This window comes from Vicia villosa, linkage group LG2, assembly GCF_029867415.1.
Source record: "Vicia villosa cultivar HV-30 ecotype Madison, WI linkage group LG2, Vvil1.0, whole genome shotgun sequence".
NCBI classification, from domain to species: domain Eukaryota; kingdom Viridiplantae; phylum Streptophyta; class Magnoliopsida; order Fabales; family Fabaceae; genus Vicia; species Vicia villosa.
In genome coordinates this window covers 136954200-136971696 of record NC_081181.1, presented here as the reverse complement: position 1 = coordinate 136971696, position 17497 = coordinate 136954200, and the positions used below count along the sequence as shown (strand labels likewise).

Below are 17497 nucleotides of genomic sequence, written 5' to 3'. Positions count from 1 at the left end.
ATTGTCAATGATAAAGGCTATAGTTAACGTCAAATTTGAGACATAAGAATGGTTGTTAGCTAAGGTCGATGGTGATTTTGAGTATCATTAGTTAAAATGGGAATTTAATCTGGACTTACGTAATTTTTATTGTGGATCCCTAGTATCTTGGATGTAGTACCTTTGTACTCATACTTAATCGAAATTTCTCCTCTGTTTATAAAAAAATGATAAGAATTGTATTATTATCAAAGCTTATAATGAACTAGAGAAGAAAAAAAATAATAGTAAATAATAATAATAATAAGGGTTAAATATGTTATTGATCCTTATAAATATCTTAATTTTGATTTTTAGTCCCTATAAAAAAAAGATTTACTTTTAGTCCCAATAAAATTACTTTTACACGCAGTTTTAATATTTGTAGAGGGACTAAAACTGCGTGCAAAAATAATTTTATAGGAACTAAAATTTAATTTTGTTTATAGGGACTAAAAGTCAAAAGTGATAATTTTATAAGGACTAAAAACATATTTAACCATAGTAATAATAATAATAATAATAATAATAATAATAATAGTAATAATAATAATATTATTATTATTATTATTATTTTAACCCGAGTTCGTCAAAGGGTAAGTTGTTTATATTTTCATTTAAAAGAAAGTTTTAAAAGAGATTTCGTTGATTCCTTATGTATATTATTACTTTATGTTTCATATATATTAAAAACAATTATATTTGTTACTGAATAACCACAAAAACTCATTCTTTGTATTGATTGATAATTTTGAATAATATAAAAATAGAAAAAAAAATCAAAGTGGAAATGTGATAAAAGTCGGTGTCCAGTCAATTAAAACGGTTTGGCAACAATTGATATAAAAGACATTTTATCAAAATCAGTCCAATTTAAAAATAGACTTTGGGCTAACAAGGGGAGGTCTGCAAATTTTAGTAACAAACAACAACTTGTGTTAATCACGTATGAGACTATGAAGAACCAAACTGGCGGAGGGTGGCAAGAGGTCAGGAGGAAGGGGAGGTCTGCAAATTTTAGTAGCAGGTGGGATATCCTGAGAAATTCTACAGAAGGCTCCAAGGGTGTTATCACTTCATTCTTCATAACAAACTTTGACAACAGATGGAGAGCCAGGGACCTTTTCTTCGAATTCAAGGACCTAGGTGTGGTGGACGAAATTGTAATTCCACCTAAGAAGGACTGGAGAGGCGAGAAGTACGGTTTCATGAGATTCGCAGAGGTTGAAAATGTCGGATTATTGGAGGTTAAATTGGACAACTTGTGGCTCGAAGGAAGAAAGTTAAAGGCCAATGTGTCTAAGTTTAAAAGGAAGGATCTGAAGGAGGATAACCTGGAGAAGAGAAAAGTGTTCTCTAAAGGCAATGTAGTAGGTAATGAAGAAGGTTTAACCAAAGGCTTTCAAAAGGAAGCGGGGAGGTATGGATTCTCAAGAAGGGCAGGAGGGGTTGACGAGCATAACAAGCAGTTCAGATCGTATGCGGATACAGTGATAAACAAACCTCTGCAATTCAACAATCACAAGGGGATAAACCTGAAGTTATCCAATCAGAACCTAAAAACAGGGGAGGCAAGCAATAAGGAGGAGGAAACATTCAAAACTTTTATCTATAGCTCTAGCCTAGAGGAGCAAAACAAATACCGGAAAGCTATGGTGGGAATAGCAAGATCACCTGGTATGGCTTTCGGTGTTAGTAAAAGTCTCTTGGCCGAGGGCATATTCACAGTGGTAGCTACCCCTTTGGGCCCAAATCTCTGCCTGTTGGAAGAAACGGTGGATGGAGATCTGGATAGGTTATTGTCGGAAGCTTGGGTTTGGAAAGACAGATGGTTCAAGGAGGTGAGGAAGTGGCAGAAGAAAGACGTTGAATGCTTCAGATCTGTGTGGGTGTCCATTTTCGGAATTCCATGCTTTGTGAGGAATAGAAGATTTTGTGAGCTTCTCCTTTCTGACATTGGGGTTGTGGCCAATGGAGAGATTTTGGAGGAACAACAACTAAGGATGGATGTTACTAATCTGATGATCTTCACGGACAAATTGGATACGATTAACCTAAAAATCGCGGTTTTCATAGATGGTGAGACTTTCCACTGTTTGGTGAAGGAAGACGCGACGGTGAGGGTGGGAGATATGGATGGTTCGACGGTGGCTTCGGAGGATGATGAGTGGTCGGAACCGGAGTCTTGCTCGGAGGTGCGGGTAAAGGTGGATCGAACGGCGAGGTGCGAAAAACAGGTTGATTTTCCGGCTCCGGTAGGGGGCGAGGGCAACGGTGCAATCGATGGTGACCCTTCGGTCTGTGTCAGAAGTGGAGAGAGAAGGTGTTCAGAGAAGCAGCATGTAAAGGTTGATGTGAAAGGGGTCAAGGATGTAAGTCACAAAAGGAACGATTTAGAGCTTGAAGGTGGTTTGCAGAGTAGATCATAGAGTTTTTCCAGTGAAAGTCTTTCTAGGGTGGACTGTTCAATGGAGGTGGCATTTAATGGAAAGGTGGTTCAAGAAAACAGGGAAGCGGTGAGGGAGACAGAGTCTGAGGAGATAGAACCTGTTTCTTCTGATAACGTTAGGGCAGAATTGGGGTCCACGGTATTTGGGCCAGATGCAATTTCGAAGGTGGGCCATAGTTTACAAAAGCCCATTTTATCTACTAGCAACTTTATACAGCTGGCAGAGAAAAATAGAAAGGACTTTTCTATTAATTCTTTAGGAGACAAGGTGGGACCCGGTATTATAAAGGAGCACTTTAACGTGGCTTGCAAGGAAGGTGACATGCGGAACGTAGGTAAAGAAAGAAGGGAGGATAATTTTTTGTGCTTTGACGAACAGTGCACCAGACTGAAGAACTCCAAAAAAGTCAGGAAACAAATGAGAGACATTCTGCACCTGGGAGTTAGAGTGGAGAATTTTTCTTATCCTGCTGAGATGGATTTTCCTGTGAACTCGGGCAGTGATTCTAGGGCAGGGTTGGGTGGCAATTTAGAGGAGAGTTCCTTTTTAGAAGAATCTCTAACTCATTCTGAGGTGAGAAATTGTAATGCAAGAGTGATCAAAAGGGGTATAGGAAATTCTTCGGAGGGCCTGTGGAATTCTATGAATAAATTGGGAATAGCTAACGCTTCATCGATGTTCAATCCCATTCTAAAATTGGAGGAGATGGAGAGGCGGGTTGGAGAAGGGGGGGAGGTTTTGAAGGAGACCATCAACATGTTGAGATGAATATTTTCTCTCTAAATATTCGAGGAGGAGGTTCGAGGGTGAAGAGAAAGAGGATAGGTTACAACATTCAAAAAGGCTCGATGGATGTTGTTTTTTTACAAGAAACTAAACTTCATAATATTCAACATTCTATTGTGAAAGAGTTTTGGGGGGACGAGAATGTGGAGTGGTCGCATAGGGATGCCGTGGGGGCATCGGGGGGTATTCTTATTATGTGGAGGAAAGATTTTTTCAAGCTCATCTATAGTTTTCGAGGAGAAGGTTTCTTGGGGGTTTGCGTGGAAAAAGAGAAAAGGAGATTGTATTTTGTTAATGTCTATGCTTCATGTGATCACAAAGATAGAGTGAATTTTTGGAGGAGGCTTTTGGATGTGAAGAGAAGGAGTACTGAGGGATCGTGGTGCATTGGCGGAGATTTTAACCTTGTTACGTCTTTGGAGGAGAGAATCGGCTTGTCCAAAAAAAGCTATAAAAAGGAAATGGTAGACTTCAATGCGTTCATAAATGAGATGGAGTTGGAGGATACTCCTACCATTGGAGGCGAGTTCATGTGGACTAACAAGTGTGGAAGCGCAATGAGTAGATTGGATAGATTCCTTTTATCCCCATCTTTTGTAGATGAGTGGAAGGTAGAAGGTCAATATATTGGTAAAAGGGATGTTTCGGACCATGCTCCCATTTGGATTAAAGATAACAAGAGGAATTGGGGACCTAAACCTTTTAGGTTCAATAATCTTTGGTTTGGCCACAAGGATTTTACCGTTTTTGTTGAGGAGGAATGGAGAAAGTTGGAGAGTAAGGGTCGCGGTGATTTTTGTCTTGTTGAGAAGTTGAAGGCTATTAAGGGAAAAATTAGTTCTTGGAATAAAGAGGTGTTTCGGTGGATTGATCTTAACATTGAGGAGGCGGGAAAGGAGATGCAATTTTTAGATAACAAGTTTTCTCTTTTTGCAGGTAATGTTCCGGTGGAGATAGTCGACCAAAGATCTAAGGCGGCCTCGATGTTTTGGGATAACCTACACAAAAAAGAAGGTTATCTTCGTCTAAAGTCTATGCAACTATGGCTTGAGGATGGAGATGGCAACACGAGGTACTTTCATAATTCTCTCAAAGAAAGGAGGCGGAAGAACTCTTTGTGTTCTCTCGCTACTAGAAGTGGATTAGTGGAAGATGTTGTTGAAATCAAAGACTTCATCCATTCCTATTTTAATTCTTTCTTCAAAGAAGAGGTGGAAGAGAGACCGAATTTAAATGCCTTGGAAGTGGCTAAGCTTTTAGAGTCGGAGTCTTTGAGCATTGAAAGGCCGTTCTCGGAGTCGGAGATAAAGGATGCTATTTGGTCGTGTGATGGCAACAAAAGTCCGGGGCCCGATGGCTTCTCCTTAGAGTTCTATAAGAGATTTTGGGTGGTGATCCGTGAGGACTTGATAAAGTTGTGTAATGACTTTCATCAAACGGGAACTCTCGTGAAATCAATTACTTCATCTTTTCTCGCTTTGATTCCAAAAAACATTAACCCTCAATCTTTAGGCGACTTTAGGCCAATATGTTTGGTGGGAAGCATTTACAAAATCATTGCTAAGATTTTGGCGTCTAGATTAAAGGAGGTTATTGGCAAGTTGGTGTCCTTTAATCAAACCGCCTTTGTTTCGGGTAGGAATATGATGGATGGAGTTCTTTTGGTTAATGAGATTTTAGATTGGTCGAAGAAAAACAAAAGAAGTTGTCTCTTGCTCAAGGTGGACTTTGAAAAGGCGTATGATTCCGTATCTTGGCAATACCTTAGAGGGATGATGATTAGGATGGGTTTTGGCAACCGTTGGATGAGGTGGATGGAAGCTTGCATTTTCAACAACAATATGTCCGTTTTGGTTAACGGTAGCGCGACAAGGGAGTTTAAGGTTCATAGAGGTTGAGACAAGGAGATCCGTTGTCCCCGTTTCTTTTCGTGCTCGCTATGGAAGGGTTAACGGTGCTAGTTAGGAAGTCGGTTGAGTTAGGAAATTTCAAGCCTTTTAAGTATGGGGAGGGTGATTATGTGGACATCCTTCAATTCGCGGACGACACTATACTTATAGGTGAAGCTAATTGTGATAACCTTTGGAATTTGAAGGTGATCTTGAGAGGCTTTGAATTAGTGTCGGGTTTGAAGATTAATTTTTCTAAAAGCAATATTATCGGGGTGAACGTGGGGGAGTGGTATTCTAACGCCGCTACGACTTTTCTTGCTTGTAAGAAATGGGTGTATCCTTTCAAATTCTTAGGTATCATGGTGGGGGATAACCCTAGGAAAAACAAAGTGTGGGCGGATGTGTTGAACAATATCAAGAGGAGGCTTTCTTTGTGGAAGGGTAGAAATATTTCAATGGGTGGAAGGGTCATCCTCTTAAACTCGGTGTTGAATTCTATTCCGATTTTCACTCTTTCCTTCTTTAAAGCACCTAGTAAGGTTGTCAAGGAGATAAGGAAAATCCAAAGTGAGTTCCTTTGGAGTGGCAATGTTGAGAAAAGAAGTATCCATTGGGTGAAGTGGGAGGTGGTTTGTAGGCCAAAAGAGAAAAGAGGTTTGGGGGTTAGAGATGTGAGGGAGATGAACAAAGCGCTTCTCTTGAAGTGGACGTGGAGAATTCTTAATTAGGACAAGGCCATTTGGAGTCGTTTTTTAAAGGTGAGGTACGGTAGCCCAAAAATCAAGATTCAAGGAATTGGTGGAGAATTCATAGGAAGAGATGAATCGATTTGGTGGAAGGATTTGTGTAAGAACAACTTGCCGGAGGAGGTTGTGGACAATGGCTTCATTGGTTGCTTTAAAACTCTTTGCAAGAATGGTAAAGACACTCTTTTTTGGCACAATCTTTGGGTGGGTGATACTCCTCTTAGCATGTCTTTTCCGGATTTGTATGCGCTTTCTTCTAAGAAGTATTGCACGGCGGAGGAAGTGCTGTTTTGGACCGATGGATCTCATAGGTGGGATTTGGCGGGGCTTTTTATTGGCGAAAACAACACCGGTTCGGCTGCACGGGCAGCAGCGGCTGCGGTGCCTAGCTGGAATCGTTTCTGCATGTTGGTAAACAGCCACCTTCCTAGCGAGTTCGAGAACGACACTTTCGAGTGGTCTATTAATGCGGAGAAGGTTTTTACCGTGGCAAGCATTTCTTCCGTGGTGAACAATTCTAAACCTTTTGGTTGGGATTCTTCTTTAATCGGATGGTTGAATGCTATGTGGGATCTTAAGCTCCCACCCAAAATTAAGTTGTTTGCTTGGAGATTTCTAATCGATAGGCTTCCAACTAAGGATCACTTATTGAGGAGAGGTCTTACTAGTATTCCAAACCCGAATTGTGGCTTTTGTGGTAATGCTTTGGAATCTACATCTCATCTTTTCTTTCTTTTCCAAGAGGCGAGGGTGATTTGGAATCATATTTTTGGGTGGTTAGGCATTAAAGAGGAAATCAATTTTGAGGAGTTCTTGTCCTTTGGCGATTTACAAGTTAAGGTGAAGAATAGAAAGCGAAGAACTCTTATCAATTTTGTTTGGTTTGCTACCGTTTGGAGTCTTTGGCTAATGAGGAACGCCATAATCTTCAAGGACGAGGGGTTTTGTTTCGATGTCATTTGTACTAATATAGTCTTCCTAGCTTGGAGTTGGTTGTGTGTCGGATATCCTAAGTTTAGACCATCTTATTACGAATGGTTTAAACTTCCCTTATCCGATTATGTTAACCTTTAGGTTTGTTTCCTTTTTTGTAAGGGTTGCACCCCTAGAGCGAGCTTTTCAATCAATTGCTTATTAAAAAAAAATCAGTCCAATTTTTATAGTTAAATTAAAATTAAAATTTATTTTAATATAACTACAATGTGTAAATTAGAAATATATCCTTATAAAGTTTATTCTCTGTATTTATTTTTATAAACTAAAATTAATTTAATATATAATATATTTTGACTATCTGGCATATATATTAAATATATTGTTTTTAATATTAAAGATGGTATCAATTATTTATGGAAATGTTTTTAAAAAATGTTGGTACCTGAGGTGCAGGATGAATTTAGACAAAATATTAGCTAATTACCTAGAATTATTTTATAAATTTGAATTTTCTATAAAAGAATATATTAAAAAATGAGTTAAAATAATATCTAAATCTATATAAAAAACAAAAATTCTATCTATAAATTAAAGCTCTCCCTAATTTCATTTTCACATTTCATATTACAGTAACAGAATTTCCAGTGTGATATTGCGGTAGCATTGATCGGCTGTTGGTTCCTAGCCTCAATCCATTCTCAAAGCTACTCATCTATTGAGGTATATTTTCTTGAACTAAACTTTTTATTTTCATGCGTGATATTAAACTTTTTATTTTCAATTTTTTTATTATCTTATAATCATTTTCGTCTGAACTAGGTAGAAGAAGTTCACTTATAATCTTATATTTTTCAGTTAAAAAATTATTACTGCTGTCTAATGTATAGTGGGTCGTAGAATTGAATTTTACAGTTGTATAGTTAATTTTCAGAAAAATAATAAACTTTGAGGTCACATTTGTGCTTTTATTTTTGGTCTTTAACAAAACCCTGTCCAATTTATTAGTAAAACTTGAATTATCAATTATTTTTCATGTGGAAGAAGTTTTCAATTTAAAGTTTACTTCAATTGTTTTTGAGAGAAATGTAGATTACGATTGGTGTCATTTTATTTAATAAATATTTTCTTTTCAACATTATTTTAAAAAACGTATTATTATTATTTTATATGATTTTCCATTGCACTAACATTTTTTTTTAATTTTTTTTAATGAAGGCTCATATTGAAAAAGAAAAGATAATACAAAGAGATCACAAAAAGGACAACCAAGTTAGCCCCATCAAAAAGAAAAAAAATCTAACGAAAGGCATACCTATCCTATTTTGATAATGGAGTTGATAATGAAGTTGTTAAGGAGTTCACATGTTTACATTTCTGGTTGAAAAGTAGGAAGAGGGGGATTTGTGAGTCTTCTTATGTTTCAACCAACTTGTGAACTTTGATTTTAACACTCTCGTCTCACAAAATCTGGTGATCTACTTCTCTTAAACGAAGCATTACTAGTACCATAGCAGAAGAAAATGGTTATCATCAATAGAATGTATATTAGTAGTTTTTGTTGTGTTTGTGTGAAGAGGAACAGGAGTGGGGCAAGCACAACAACCATCAATAACAAAAACTACTACTATTCGTTCTACTAAAGATAATCATTATCCTTCCGCTATGGTACTTACAACAACTGTCAATATCACTAATTATAATGATAATGAGACACCTCCTTCTTCCGACTCTTCCCCACCATGACTTTTTGGTTCAACTCTCATATTAGTTCATACTACCAAAAGAAGTATTGCCTGGTGTGTCAATACAACATGCAGGTCAACATCTATGTTTCCAAGCATTGGAAAACTTTGAGTTGCTCCACCTAACTAACATCAAGTTCAAAGTAGAACAAGAAATAATAGTAATGGTAGTTATACTTCATTCAATAATGGTAGAAATAACAACATTGTTGCACCTATTATTGTTACTTCTATCGGTACTGGTAATGCTTCGTCCAAGAGAAGTAGATCACCAAATTTTGTGAGAGGAGTGAGTTTAAATCAAAGTTAAAAAGTTGGTGGAACCTTAAGAAGACGCATAAATCCACGTCCTCCCACTTTTTATCAAGACAAAGTAAACAATAACATATCTTTAATATCTTCATCTACATTATCAACATGATACAATTACAATGGTAATAGTGTGTTGTCAAGTATGTTGCAAGAGCAAGTGAACGATCTGGTGTAAGTGCAACACAAATTTATAATATGAGAGAGTCTCACATAATTAACCGATGTTCGACAAATTGAAAGAATTACTGATACATTTGTTCATAGTACCATAAATGTTCAACAACATGCAAGGCCTTTACCAGGGTATCCTGTGGATCGATTTCCCACTATGTCTATTGTTCATGTGCGACCACAAACTTCTATACCACGATAACCACAGCCGCCTTTTGATCCTTAAATAAGTAGTTACCACCTAAAATCTCCACCAGCTCCACCTGAACCAGGATTGAGTGCTGTTATAGAATTTGACCAACACATGCAGACCAGTACAACATTGGCTAGATCAAGGAATCATCTTCGTGGTAATAACCACATTCTCATGAGAACTAATCCTCCACTTAGGGCTTGGAGGAACATGCTTAGAGATGAGGTATTTTCACATTACTTTCTTGATTATTTGTTAATAATATTTTGGTTGAGGATTAGTAACAACTAATTTACTGCCATTAATATACTCACTTTCCAAATACTATGTATTTATTTATCTTAGATATAGGTGTATGCATGCATTTGGAGTTTAATACTACAATTGAATGGAAATAATGAAAAGTCTATTATTTACATTGATATTTATTATACATTTTTCATCTTCTTTCTTGTGGCTAAGTTATTTATTGATTTATTATACCAAGTAATTTTAAACATATATTTCACTTCATATTCATGAATCTTGCAAATGTATGACATATGACTTAGTGATATTAGGTTATTTAATTGTGTTAAATGGGCTTGATTCTCCAAAATGTACAGACGTGATAAATAGTATATATGATTTGAGATATGAGGAAAAAAGTATTATGCCTTTATCAATGTATAATTTATTATTTATTTTTGTATACTTACTCTATTTATCATTCTCGTCATAACTCATCATGTTCGAATTTCAAGTTTAGTTTAGAATAAATAAGTTTAGTAAGACTTGAGCTTGATTATGATTAATAGCCATACATTCAATTGAATATAATTAATTGTTCTGTTTGAATTCAATTTGAATAATTTGTCAGTTATGGAAACTCACTTAGACAATTATGTTGCAAAAGATTTCCTATAATTTATTATTTTTGATGTTGAACTTGAAGCACATTCATTTTCATTGATATATGAAATGTTAGTAAAAGTTTTGTAGTTAACGCATTTATGATTTCTTTATAAGTAACATATATAAAGTGTACTTTGTTAAGAAATATGTCAAGATCCATAGATTTGCAAGTTTCTCTATGTATGTTGTTTCAACAAGATTGATGAAGTGATTGTTGCAGATTTGGCTATGGTGATATTGAAGTTGCAGAGAAGATTGAAGACTATATTGAAGGTTCACGATTTTTGAGAAAAAGAAGATGAATCTCTTTATGATTTTCTGCAGAATTGTTAATTGTTGAAGATTGGTGATGAGATATTGGAGATCGACGATAGAGGACGGAGGTGAAGGATTAATAAATCAAAATGGGGAATGAATGATCGAGAGCATTGAAGGGAGTGTTGAATCTTTTGATTTGGAGAATTAGAAGGAGAGAGTTTCTCAAGATGCTTGATGAAGATGAAGAGTGGATCCAGATGGGAGATCCCAGAGGAATTTCTGTTACAAGTTTGTTATCATTCAGTTACCAGATTTTATTCTCTTCATTTTCTGTTATAGCTTTTTCTTTCCCCAAGTTCTATTATGTTGCTTTTTTGTTCATGTAGGGTTTTTTATTAGTATTCAACCTGGGATCGATTCGATTTTAGGTGCAGGTGAACCGCTTTTTTCTATGCAGATTTTGTATTATTAGAATTGAATGCAGAGCTGTTTGTTTAAGTTGTTTCGGAACTGCAACTTTTTGTCGAACCAGTTATGCGGATTCGGTTTAATGATATTGCAGGCTTGGTTTTATTTGGATGCAAGTTCGATTTTATGCCAGTTTTGATGAGATAACAGGTTGGTATTGATTTTATTTTGGAGTTCGACTAGCTTTATTTTGTTTTATTTGGAATTGAGACTTATTTCTGGTGTAGAATTTCGTTATGCAGGTATTATGGACTGGTTAGATTTGGTATCAAAGTTTGAAACAAGGGCCAAGGTATATGTTGGAAATTTGATTGAAGACGTGAAGTCAAGCTTGGTCATGAATGTTATTTGAGTGGCAACTTGAAGCATAGCAAATGTATGCTCCAAGATATTTTGATGTACTCTCTTTCTCTTTTATGTAATGTTTCAAAATGAAAGGGAACAATCTACCAGATTACTTGTAACTTTTGAATGAAAAGATGGTGTGTCATACCCCAAATTTGTCCTACCCTTTAATTACTAACTGGCTTAGGCTCATGCATTTCATAGTCTCATGTACATACCTCCCATTAGGTCATTTACATAACTCATACATCATTAATCAATAAATTTGGCAGGGGATCGAGGTCATAGATGGAACCAGGGTTTCATATGGATTCAGGTGGACTTGTTCAATTGAAGTTTTCTTTGGCCATGAATTAGGGTTTATTTCCCTGATCTCTAAAATCAAGAAACAAAGTTGGTGTTCTAAAGCATTTGGTGGGCAGCCATTGTCAGGGTTATCTTCTCAATAAAGGTTCCATGAAAATCAAAGTTTCTCCTTCTATGAGGGTTTGTTTTCAAACAGAGGGCCCATGAACCATAGATTGAGGTTCACTTCTTTATGCTAATGTTCATCAGCTGATTATACGGTCCATATTCTTTGTATTATCATCATGATGGTTCGTGCCTTGGGTTGTTCACCTAATTACTTGTGTGGCAAATATTTGTTTTGAGCCTCAAGCATGGATGTTAAAATGAGACATGGTGTTTTCAGGCCTTGAGAAGCTATTTGCAAAGACTTTGACTTTTGGTCAAAAGTCAACAGTGAGATTGAGTTTTGAATCGTTCCAATTGGGTTTCTCCATTCGAGTTGCAATTGAAGAAAGATCCGAAATTCAAATAATGCATATGGAGGGAAAATGAGAATTCAAACATTATTTGGAACCTGTCACAAATATGGTCAAGGATATCACAAAGCCTATACTACATCCATTCAATTGTGTTACTGGAAAATTACAAAAAAGGGGCTATCTTTGATATTCTCCACACGGCCAAAAGGTGAACAACCCTCACCATTTTCAACAGGCTCCACATTATCATTTTATTCCAGTTTCATAAAACCCCACCTGCATAATTCATAAACAGCCATAGAATAAACCATTCAAAACCAAGTACATACATTCCTTCATCATATCCAAGTTCATATCAAAATCTCATACAAATTTCATTACCAAAAACCATTAAACATTTCATGTTCCAAATCCAATCCATTACAAAGTTCGTATACTACATGAAAGAAAAATACCAAAGAAAACATGTTTCAAGACCTAAACCTATGCTGCCAAAACCTATAAGTTCTATGGTTTGTCACTTTGACTCAGTACGTCCAATTATCATGCTTCAGAGCCGGCCAATGAGACGTGTAATGGTATTCTTTCTCGACCTTCTACTGTAGAACCAAGTCCGAACCTGCACCTGTTCAGAACAGAAAATTAGAACAAAAAACCGGTTCCTACGCAAACTGCAACAGCATTACACCAGAAAAATTGAGAAGAAAGCAGCCACAAATAAATCAGAACAGACCCACACAAGTTCTAAATCAAAACTAACTTCTAACAGAATTTCAACCATTCCCTAACCAACCACAAACAGAATACTAACTAACCTTTCCTAAACCTATAACCAAACTAACAACTACTAATAATTTCTGACCATAACAGAAAAAAGAGGTTCACAACAGAGGTAACTACCAACTAACTCTCAACAGAAAAAACGAGTAACAAACTCTCAACTGTCAAAAACCAATTATCCCAACTGCCAATTTCTAACCTCCAGTCCTGGAACTGTTTGATTCACTTCCAACAACTAACTAACTCCTATAACTTCTAACTGTCCAAAACAGAATAAACAACGACCTAGCAATTAACTTCCAGTTCAGCAAACAGACTTTAACAGAAAGACTAACCTCACTACTGCCTCTAACCGACTTCCAACCACCAAATCCGAACATATAACTAACGAACCTAACAACTAAACTGCATAACAGAATTGTGACCAACCTATAACTAACTCTCTAACCTTTAATCTCAACCCTCAGTTTTCATAACAGAATCTCCCAATCTAACAGTTCAGACTTCTTCATCCCTAACAAACTTCTCCGACCTCTTGCAACCTATAACAGAATCACACTCCTATAAATTCAGATCTCCCTCCACAATTCAACTTCTTCAGGCCATTCCCTTCATTTCCTCTCTGAACATTCATCATACAAACACGCCATTTTCATACTTCATTCTTCATCATCATCTTCATCTCTCTCAATCATCTTCTTCATCACCCTCACTCTGTTTTCCTTCTCTCCTCAATTCACTTCTTCAATCACTCTCTTCCTTCACTTCCATTCATCACATACCATTCCTCACTACTTCGGAACATTCATCATCATCTCTAAACCGTCTTCACCACAACCACCACTTTCTCCCTCGATTCTCCAATCCTCATCCTCACAACACATCAATCTCTCATCTCAATAAGCTTCAATTCAAACAACAACGCTCACACTCAATTCCAAAGAAAACAGAATAGAAAGAGTAGAAGAAGAAGAAGCTAACAGAAAAGAATAATAGAATTCAGAGAAAGAGCATCGCAGAAAAGAAGACCTGAAGAAGTCAATCGATCCTGGTTTGGCATTTTTCTTCAGAGATCATCACTCGCGACCTTGAACAATCGTCGCACGATTCGTCTCCGATCATCAAGAGCTCAATCGGGAACCTTCACAACGCTCATAAATCTCTGAACGCAACGACATCATCTTCACCAATCGCGCTTCAATCTTCCCCCTCAAACTTCATCGACTCAGCTTCATACGATCTTTAACAACACCTTCACATCAACTTCAACAAAACGAACACAGTGAGAGCGATCGAGACCGAACGGAGAGATGAGAGAGTCGTCGGAGGGGAAAAGGGTTGACGCCGGAGAGCTTCATCAGAAAGGGTTGAGGCCATCACCACCGCGCCGTTTGTTCTCGTGAGAAGGAGATTGGAGGCCGCCGCCGCTTCGTCGGGGAAGAAAGGGAGAGAGCCATTCACGTGAAAGCTGAAAGGTCACATTTGACAAAACCCTAATTCTAATTGTGCCCTCCTTCTCTTTTTTTTATTTTTATTTATTATTCATTTATTATTTTTGATTATTTGTTTTATCTTCATTTTTGAATAAAAGCAAGTAAAACATAAAATCTGAATAAATGAATTGGATCAATCACACACTTGGGCCAAACGAAATCACCTCCCCCTTAAGCCCCGCACCACCATTTTTTTTGACATCATAGAAATCTGTATAACAAATAACCATCCTGGGCCGAACCACACTTCCCCCCTGGCCCATTGATGCACACGTTTTTGGCAATAAAGATTACAAAAAAAACCTGCATGGACCATCAGCCATTTGGGCCTTACGCCCTGTTCCTACGTGCGCCATTAAATTCAATTCATACCTCTCTGTCCCCATTTTTGCTTCTTTAGATTTTAGTTTCTTTTAGTTTTTTCTAGACTTCTTTTAAATAATAAATACAATAAGAATCAATGAAACTTGTTAGATTTTATGTCACTTTTAAGAATTAATTTTGGGCCTTCTAATTGAGTATCCTTCATAAAAAGAAACAAAAACTCATAAAAAATAATAGGATTTTTAGTTTAATTTTGACATTTAATTTCCCTCATAAAAATAATAGTTTTAGTTTAATTTCGCATTAATACTTGAATTGTTTCTTTGCGCTATTTCCATGTTCGTTTTTGTAGGATGCTTGTGTGATTTTATTACTCTTATTCTTGGCCTTATTTTAGGCCTATCTTTGTTAGTACCACTTGTATACTTCTTGTAGAATCTACCCCATGTTGACATTAGGATCTAGACTTGTATAGACAACATAGACTAGAATTTAGGATTAGTTCCCGTTTGCATTCTTTTTCTTTTCAACTCTTTAAAACATTAATAAAAGGAAGATGCGAATCACATTAAGCAAGTGATAGAGAAATGAGTGGGATTCATTCCCTAATCTATTTCTCGATCACTTAGTGACATAGAAACGAGTGGGATTCATTCCCTAATCTGTTTCTCGGTCGCTACTTAATGGGAGAGAAACGAGTGGGATTTATTCCCTAATCTGTTTCTCAAACATTAATTAATGGGAGAGAAACGAGTGGGATTCATTCCCTAATCAGCTTCTCAAACATTACATAATGGGATGGAAGTGAGTGGGATTCATTCCCTAATCTGCTTCTCGATCATTATACATTTTATGTGATTCGACTCGCAGATTAATTCCCCTTAAAAAAAATACACAACCAAAAACACTTTAAAACATCTAACAATGGTTCAGACTAAAGCAAAGTAGAGAAAGTGGTGAGTGGCCCGGTATTGGGAACTGTTCATCACTCATCTACCCTAAAAGACACAAACCAATCATTTCTTTTGCCTAAGGGCACCGTTATCTCCGCTCCATTGCATCCTAGGCGATCCCTTATGCAAGAGCGCGAGCGTTAACGCCGCCCAACTAAAAAATACAAAACAAACAGAAAATCGTGAGCCGAGCTACGGTAACTCTGATTCCTGAAAAGGATACGTAGGCAGCGGGGTAGGGCCCGTGCGAGTACAATTCTTTATTTTCCCTACATTCTGCATTCATTCGCATTTAGACATAGACATAGTTAGACACCCTTTAGATAGAAACAGACATAGGTGGATACCATCGAGTACGATGGGCGTGAGGGGTGCTAGCACCTTCCCCTTGCGTAACCGACTCCCGCACCTAGATTCTCTGGTCGCGAGACCCTGTTCCTTCCTTTGTTAGGTTTTCTGATATTCCTTTCCCTTATGGGATAAATATATTGGTGGCGACTCTGTTCATTTTTCGCGAGCGTGCGACAGCTGGCGACTCTGCTGGGGATGTTGCTAGACCTGTTGCTGGTCCATCCTTAGTGAGTCGATCCTAGCCTGCGTTTGTTTGTTTATTTACTGGGTGTTTATTTGTTTTTATGTCTATACCTTATATATATGTTTGCATGTTTACTTTTCTGCTTGCAAGCATGTTTATTTCTGTTTGCACATCATGCATATGGATTATATTCTGTGTTCCTTGGGGTCTTCTGTTCTGTTTTGCAGGTTGGGTGGGATATTTTATGAGGTAAAAGGCCCAATACCCAGGCCAGAGTGACACATAGGATACCTAGGATAGAGTGGATAGTCATGACGCCAACAAAATGTCAGGTTCTGTTGATTGCGATCATGAGACCCACGACCAGCCGAGGTTCAATTGAGATACCGTTGTTGGCATGTATTTGCGACAATGATGGTGTTTCAGGAGAACTGATAACGCTGGAAGCCATTGACCTACCTTGACCTAGATTCACCTGTGAGTGGGGTGGGATATACATGACAGGTACCGTTGGTGACTATTCTGTTCTGTTGGTGACTATTGGTTGTCCTGGTATTCAAAAAGGTGTCGGACCTTTGATCCTGTGACATTTGACCTCTATCAGTTATTCAGAGGATTGTACAGTGGTTACTAAGATTATATGGACCGTTGATCCCATGCTTTTGCATTGCATAACATCATTGCTTTGTCCACTCCATTTATGAAAGATCCTAAAGTCTATTTCCAAAAAAGAGAAAAGAAAAGAAAAGAAAAGATATGTAAAAGAAAAGAAAAGAAAAGATATGTAAAAGAAAAGGAAATAGAAAAGCAAAAAAGGAAAGAAAAGATATTCTATACAAAAAAAAGAGAAGCTTTGATTCCAAAAAAGAAAAATGAAATTGTGTGAAAAGACTTTAGGATCTCTCATAAATGAAACATGCATTCACACTATCATGCATTTCATGGTTCTTTCAAAGACTTATGGGACCATTTCTATTCAGATTCCAAGATCAACAACAGATTTGACTTCTCACCGCCACAACTCCAAGATCAACTATGGAACAACTCCGTGAGGAAATGGATGAGATGAAGGAACAAATGGGTCATCTTATGTTGGAGATGCGAGACTTGGTCCGTAATCAGGATGCACTAAAGGAGGAAAATAGTCAGTTGAAGACTCAATTGAGCTTGGTCATGGAAGTTCTGAAGACGGTATTAAAGAAGGAAGGTGATGTTGTTCCTGTTGCTGCAACAGAAGTTGTTGATTCCTTCTTCCCAATAGGATTCCTTTCAACTCATGGAATGCCTCAGGGAGCTCTCCCTCAATTTCAAGTGCCATTATCTCCACGTCAATCTGTTCATGTCCCTAGAATGAATCAAGGGGGCCAAATGCGTGGGAAAAAGCCTAAGATACCTCAGAGAGTTCTCAATCCTATCCCGTTGCCTTATGCTCAG

General features: G+C 37.3%; 1 protein-coding gene across 1 annotated transcript; it reads left to right on the top strand.

Annotated features, from left to right (window-relative positions):
* Window positions 1-974: 974 nt before the first annotated feature.
* On the top strand, window positions 975-2447 carry LOC131650123 (uncharacterized). The gene has a single exon (XM_058919853.1). The coding sequence runs from the start codon at window positions 975-977 to the stop codon at window positions 2445-2447; it is 1473 nt and encodes a 490-aa protein (XP_058775836.1).
* The last annotated feature ends 15050 nt before the right edge of the window (window positions 2448-17497 follow it).